Source organism: Spea bombifrons, chromosome 1 (genome assembly GCF_027358695.1).
Source record: "Spea bombifrons isolate aSpeBom1 chromosome 1, aSpeBom1.2.pri, whole genome shotgun sequence".
NCBI lineage: Eukaryota > Metazoa > Chordata > Amphibia > Anura > Pelobatidae > Spea > Spea bombifrons.
This window is the reverse complement of record NC_071087.1, coordinates 165,222,914-165,230,716: the sequence shown is the minus strand read 5'-3', so window position 1 is coordinate 165,230,716 and position 7,803 is coordinate 165,222,914. Positions and strand designations below refer to the sequence as shown.

The window sequence follows — 7,803 nt, the reverse complement described above, 5'->3', positions numbered from 1 at the left end:
ATATCCTCCACTCCCTGCTGAGACTCCATAATATCCTCCGCTCCCTGCCGAGACTCCATAATATCCTCCACTCTCTGCCGAGACTCCATCATATCCTCCACTCCCTGCCGAGACTCCATAATATCCTCCACTCTCTGCCGAGACTCCATAATATCCTCCACTCCCTGCCGAGACTCCATAATATCCTCCACTCTACCGAGACTCCATAATATCCTCCACTCCCTGCCGAGACTCCATAATATCCTCCACTCTCTGCCAAGACTTGTTTCATAGTGAAGGGGGACTCGAGTCTTATGAGAAAAGGATCCCTGGCCTGAGGAGACTTGCGTGTCCATCAGGTCCGCGTGACATTATGGACGGAATACATTTACCAAATGTCCACCTGCAGCCACTTTATTTGCCAAAAGAGACGCGGGATATCGAATGGACGTCTAATCCAAGCTTAGAAGGAGTCCTCTACTCGGCCCCCTAACAACGTGGAAAATATCCCATACAGAGAGCGGCAGCCGAGGAGAACCAGAACCAGAAACGCGTTTTCCTTATGTATTCCTCGGGGAGAGCTTTAAGCGCACCCCAAGCTTTCCTGCCTTCCTGTACTGTGTTTGCTTGTACTACCTCCAACGGAGGTCTATTCTGGGTATCCACTACCCTTTAAGTACTGTAGGATTTTCTCCCATTACCCCTGAGTCTTCCTGTGATTTTAAATCGTCTTGTTGTGGGCTTCTCTTTTTTATTAAAACGTCTCCTCTTGGGCGTTATCTGATCCGCCAGCGAGTCTGAATATCTCTATGATGTCTCCAATGACCTCCGGCGACCTTTCTGCCCCCTGCACCGTGACCTCTACTGCCCACAAAGGGGCGACAGCAGCGCAGCTACCCGGGACAGCTGGACAGCTCGTCAAAATGGAGACTTGTCTTGTGAAAACTGAGACTGTTGGTAGGTATGTCGCTAGTTTTATTGAATTGTCAGTGCGGCAACGAGTTATACGGGAGATCCCATATAGAATAATATACTAGAAGCAGTAACTGCCACACCCGGGGCTGCCCGAGGGGGCCGGGGTATCTGCTGCGCCAAGGCATAGAAGAATAGTTAATGATTGCCAAGTTATGGCCCAAAGAGATGCTAATGAAGGCCCACAAAAGATGGATTACTGAATAGGTGAGTGGGAGAGGGTGAAAGGGGGTATTACTCTCTAAAAGGGGAGGTGGGAGAGGGTGAAAGGGGGTATTACTCTCTAAAAGGGGAGGTGGGAGAGGGTGAAAGGAGGTATTACTCTCTAAAAGGGGAGGTGGGAGAGGGTGAAAGGGGGTATTACTCTCTAAAAGGGGAGGTGGGAGAGGGTGAAAGGAGGTATTACTCTCTAAAAGGGGAGGTGGGAGAGGGTGAAAGGGGGTATTACTCTCTAAAAGGGGAGGTGGGAGAGGGTGAAAGGAGGTATTACTCTCTAAAAGGGGAAGTGGGAGAGGGTGAAAGGGGGTATTACTCTCTAAAAGGGGAGGTGGGAGAGGGTGAAAGGGGGTATTACTCTCTAAAAGGGGAAGTGGGAGAGGGTGAAAGGGGGTATTGCTCTCTAAAAGGGGAGGTGGGAGAGGGTGAAAGGAGGTATTACTCTCTAAAAGGGAGCGGGGTGGGACAGGGTGAAAGGAGGTATTACTCTCTAAAAGGGGGGGGGTGGGAGAGGGTGAAAGGGGGTATTGCTCTCTAAAAGGGGAGGTGGGAGAGGGTGAAAGGAGGTATTACTCTCTAAAAGAGAGCGGGTGGGACAGGGTGAAAGGAGGTATTACTCTCTAAAAGGGGGGGGAGAGGGTAAAGGGGGGTATCACTATTTAAAAGTGAGGGGGTGGATAAGAGAGGGTTAAAGGGGGTATTACTGTCTAAAAGGGGTGGGGTGGATGGAAGAAGGTGAAAGGGGGTATTACTGTCTAAAAGGGAGGGGGTGAGAGGGTGAAAGGGGGTATTACTGTCTGAGAAGGAGGGGGTGGGAGAGGGTGAAAGGGGGTATTACAGTCTGAAAGGGGTGGGTGGTAAAGGGTTAAATGGGGTATTTCTGTCTGAAAGGGGTGGTGTGGTCAAGGGTAAAAGGGGGTATTACTGTCTGAATGGGAAGGAATTGGTGGGAGAGGGTAAATGGGGTAATAGAGGTGCAGTTATGACCCATGCATGTTCCTCCCCCTTTGGCTTAGACTGTTATACCCCATTCCTGTGCACTTTATTATCTTTTATTTTCAGTTACCCCCCTACCCCTTCATTTCTCATCTCTCTGCCCTTCACCCAGTTTTGTATCAGAGGTGCCCTTTAATGCCCCAGCCCTTTTGGCCCCCTCACACTCTCTGTATAATACCTCTCTGTTGCCCCCTCTTTTCCCATTTGATATCTTTGATGCCTTCCCGCCCCTGCTGGCTGGCATTAATACTCTTTTATAGCCTCCTTGCCCTGCCAGGGTCCAGTTTGCCCTTCACCTGACACCTCTGGCAAACATTGTATGAATCAGGCAGCATGCGCGCTCTCACGCACACAGATCTCTTCTATACACTGCCCCACACAGTCTCTGCTCAGACAGCAGCGAGACTGCCAGAGGACTGACATACACAGAAACAGAGAGAGACACTGGAGGAAAAGAGACAGCGGCTCAGGGGGGGACAGCGACGGAGACATTAAAACCCAGAGAGAGGGACTGCGCCGGACCCTGACCTGGAGGGACCGAGACCCCCACTACCACTCACACATATCTGCATGCACTCAGATAACTGGAACACAAAGTCCTGAGCGGCCGACAACTTATCTCCACAAAGTGCGATAAATACCTGGAAGCAAACTGCCCCCACTGCACACACCCGGGGCAAAGCAGCAGAGGCAACAAGAGGAGACACCTGCCCCTGAACATGGAGAGTTGGGGCATCTTCCTCCTGCTTCTGGGGTCCTGCTTCATTGCACAAGTTGCGAGTAACGAGAAGAAAGATGAAGAACACCAAGCCCACCCAAGAGGTGAGTGACCCCTGCCCTATAATACTGAGCCCCTTCACTGCCCCACAGGGGGTGGATGGAAAAGACCCCACGCTTTCTGAAGAGGTCACAGGAGGTCAGTGAAATGCGTTAGACAAGAACACTATATAGCGCAGGCTTGTCTAAGGAGCTTACAATCAGTGAATTGAATCTCAGGGAGCTCAAGAATTTTACCCCACTCCCCAACCCTACCCCTGACTCACACTGTACTGTACCCCACTCCCCAACCCTACCCCTGACTCACACTGTACTGTACCCCACTCCCCAACCCTACCCCTGACTCACACTGTGCTGTACCCCACTCCCCAACCCTACCCCTGACTCACACTGTGCTGTACCCCACTCCCCAACCCTACCCCTGACTCACAGTGTGCTGTACCCCACTCCCCAACTCTACCCCTGACTCACACTGTGCTGTACCCCACTTCCCAACCCTACCCCTGACTCACACTGTGCTGTACCCCACTCGCCAACTCTACCCCTGACTCACACTGTGCTGTACCCCACTCCCCAACCCTACCCCTGACTCACAGTGTGCTGTACCCCACTCCCCAACTCTACCCCTGACTCACACTGTGCTGTACCCCACTTCCCAACCCTACCCCTGACTCACACTGTGCTGTACCCCACTCCCCAACTCTACCCCTGACTCACACTGTGCTGTACCCCACTCCCCAACCCTACCCCTGACTCACAGTGGGCTATACCCAATCTCTCAATTTACCCCTGACTCACACTGTGCTGTAAGGTACCGTGGTGGATCTGGGGTAAGAGGATGAGCAGTATGGGGGGTGTCTGCATATAAGTGGATGGTGTTATACGCAGATAACGCAGAAACCCTTCAGATGCTTTCAGTTATTGTGTTTTTCACTTTTTCATGTGAAAAGTGGTAGAGGGTGATACAGTGAGGGGTATTAACATGCATGGGATAGGCATATGGCTCCTGAATCTAGATACGTGGAACAGCCTCCCAGCAGAAGTGGTAGAGGGTAATACAGTGAGGGGTATTAACATGCACGGGGTAGGCATATGGCTCCTGAATCTAGATAAGTGGAACAGCCTCCCAGCAGAAGTGGTAGAGGGTAATACAGTGAGGGGATTAAACATGCATGGGGTAGACATACGGCTCCTGAAGCTAAGACGAGACCAACGACTAGACGGGGCCGCCGGGGGCCGATCTGCCGGCAGGGTCTTTGGCTTTACGGGGGGATACTGCATCTCATCACACTTCCTTCTGCAGACAAAGCAATAAATCCACCTCCTCGGATCAACAATGGATTTAAAATGCCCCAGGTGGCAGAATATCCAGCCGTATTAATGATAGGAACGTGCAGATAATGACTCGCTTCCTGAGAGAATGCAATCGGGTACAATATCTCGGGCTCTGATATCTCGAGATACGATGTCTTGGGCTCCGATATCTCGAGATACGATGTCTTGGGCTCCGATATCTCGAGATACGATGTCTTGGGCTCTGATATCTCGAGATACGATGTCTTGGGCTCCGATATCTCGAGATACGATGTCTTGGGCTCCGATATCTCGAGATACGATGTCTCGGGCTCCGATATCTTGAGATCCAGAGTCTCGGGATCTGGTGTCTCAGGATCTGGTGTCTCGGGATCTGATGTCTCAGGATCTGATGTCCCAGTCATACTGCCCCTTCTCACCCTCTCTATTACTGGCCACCAATCAGAAGTAACATGCCCCAGTCATACTGCCCCTTCTCACCCTCTCCATTGCTGCCACCAATCAGAAGTAACATGCCCCAGTCATACTGCCCCTTCTCACCCTCTCTATTACTGCCACCAATCAGAAGTAACATGCCCCAGTCATACTGCCCCTTCTCACCCTCTCTAATACTGCCACCAATCAGAAGTAACATGCCCCAGTCATACTGCCCCTTCTCACCCTCTCTATTACTGCCACCAATCAGAAGTAACATGCCCCAGTCATACTGCCCCTTCTCACCCTCTCTAATACTGCCACCAATCAGAAGTAACATGCCCCAGTCATTCTGCCCCTTCTCACCCTCTCTATTACTGCCACCAATCATCTTCACATCTGTGGTGAAGAGACGCAGGAAACGCACAATACTAACAGCATAGAAAAAGAAGGGCTTACGATGTTCTCCTTGAGAGACTCTGGAGCGTGTGAGATGGTTGAGTCCCTCAGGATTGTGGTGGGAGCTCAGGGCTTTAAACACGTTGTACAGAGCTGTGGATTGTAATGGATCCCGGGACCCTGAAGGGGTATATCCGTTAAAGTCGGTTCCCCCGCTACGACCGCAGAGCCTCTTGCTTATTATCATCAGCTACCGCCTTCCCCTCAATAAACATCGGCCGAGATGAGACGTTTCGGGGCAAAACAAGGAACTGAGTTTAATGGGAAACACACAGGGTATTTACACAGTACGAGGGGGTATTTACACAGTACGAGGGGGTATTTACACAGTACGAGGGGGTCGTACATACAATAGTAATAGCCCGACACACATAGTTCTCCATCAGGCCTTCCTTTCTACATTGCTCAGTATTTGCACTTGGCCCACCTCAGCCCTGTTCCTCCCAGATACAAACTGGGCCACCCGGGAGTGAGGACGCCCACATCCTCTCCCCGTTATGCCGTGGATAAGAAAGACTGCATTGCTCCTCTCCCTGGTGCAAACTCGGCCACTGGGGAATGATGCCGCCTGCATCCCTTCTCTGGTACTCACACTGCCGCCGGGGGAGGTGGCAGGGTGGCTGGAGTCCCCATGCCAAGGGGTTGTGGATCTGGACCTACTGCCCAGCATTCATTTTGATCCCAGTGTGGAGACCATGGTCCCATCCCCACCTCCTGGGCCAAGATGCGAGGGTGTGAGGTCCATGCTTGGGTGTGAGGTCCATTAGCTCAGCAGGCTCGGAAACAAGCAAACTACTGATTTCAAAGAGTTCTAGGTAACCTATCTCGAGGTACCGTTCCTGGTTGACCAGCCATATCAGATCGGCCTCCAGAGTCAGTGCTTTCGATGGCTGCAAAATCTCCCGTCCATCTGCTCAAATGTCCCAGAATCGAGATCCCTCGGGAAAGTCACCAAAGTCACTTTTCTCTTTAAACGCCAACCATAACAAATCGGGGCTGCCGAAGTCGTCACCTTCCGGGAAATGGTGCGTTTCCATCCTCGACTGCCGAGGAGCTTCCCATTGGGAGGTATCCAAGCCCAGCATCTTCCATAATCATCTGACTCCGGCCCTTCACTGACTGCTGTTAGGACATCTATGAATAGCTCTCAGGGCCTGGTAGCTACGAAGCATCCCACCGTCACCAATGTAACGGATCCCGGTGGGTCGGGTCCTCCGCTACTCCGACTGCTGAACCTCTCACTTATTACCGGCTGCTACCTCCTTCCCCTCATCAGCCGAGATGAGACACTCGAGGATAAAATCAGGAACTGAGTATAATCAGAAACACGCGGGTATTTACATTTGCACTAGGCCCACCTCAGCCCAGTAGCTGGTCGCTATTGTAGTCTGTGGGGAGGATGGTAAACGCGGCGGTGCCTTGAGTAACACCACGCATAAACCCCCTCCCAAAATGCAGACGCCCCAAATCTGTGTCCGAGCTGCACAGTCTTTAGAGTCTCTGCTACTTGGCCTGAGGGGGACACGCGGGGCCGGCAGGGCCGGCTGGAAATTACCCAATGTATCTTTTCGGTGTGGCAGCCCAATGGCGACCCTCTGTTAGGGGACTATGCTACTGTCTGCTGTTACCCCTCCCAAGGGGTATTTATTTCTACCCAGGGGGTTTCCCTCACTTATTAAAATGATACAGAGTGAAGTTGTGTTATGTTCTTGGTATGGAAGGGGGTCCCTCGGGGTCGAGGGAGTCGACCATCCGAGGTCCTCCATGCAGGACTCCCCATGGGACAGCCCCAGGGGACTTTGTATCCGCTTCGCTACCGTGCAGGGTGAACGCCGGTAAGCGCTTCTAACATCGTCTACGCCTGCGCCAGCATTCCCGGGGGATCCCGGCCTGGTAAGCGAGGGCTTTCATTGGTTACACGCTTTATGATGACGTTATTGGCTAAGGGTGATTGCTGTTATTGGGTGACTGATGATCGGCCATCCCCGTGTCATGTGACACTCTGTTCCAGGGGGAAGAAATAGTCCTAATGGACCCCCTGTACCCACCTCCCCCCAAAACAGAGCCCCTTCCAAGGCCAGGGCCCATAGTTTGTAGGGAGGAGGCTGGCACTCAAGCCCCACCGGGAGCCCATGGCACAGAGGTATCCATGACAATTATGGTGCTATGTAAATTAATAATAATAACACACATTGTACAGCGCTGCTGAGTATGACGGCGATATATAAATAATAATAACACACATTGTACAGCGCTGCGGAGTATGACAGCGATATATAAATAATAATAACACACATTGTACAGCGCTGCGGAGTATGACGGCGATATATAAATAATAATAACACACATTGTACAGCGCTGCGGAGTATGACGGCGATATATAAATAATAATAATAACACGTTGTACAGCGCTGCGGAGTATGACGGCGATATATAAATAATAATAATAATAATAATAATAATAAAGTGCCCGAGCGGCCGCAGCTGGTGTCATAAATCTCAGCCAGTGAAGAAGGAGATCAGTAAGTCGGACGGCTCCCGATACACGCTGGGTGGTATTGGGGGTTGCTATGGGGTATTTGCTGGTGGGGCGCTGGGTGGTGTTGGGGGTTGCTGTGGGGTATTTGCCGGTGGGATGCCTGGTAGTGTTGGGGGTTGCTGTGGGGTATTTGTCGG

General features: G+C 51.6%; 1 protein-coding gene across 1 annotated transcript in view; it reads left to right on the top strand.

Moving 5' to 3' along the window:
* The first annotated feature begins 2,654 nt into the window (after window positions 1–2,654).
* Window positions 2,655–7,803, top strand: part of CA9 (carbonic anhydrase 9) — a 25,862-nt gene continuing 20,713 nt past the window's right edge. The window contains exon 1 of the mRNA XM_053457991.1: window positions 2,655–2,985. Coding sequence (XP_053313966.1) covers window positions 2,883–2,985 — 103 coding nt within the window. The 5' untranslated portion in view covers window positions 2,655–2,882. The remainder of the gene's footprint in view (window positions 2,986–7,803) is intronic.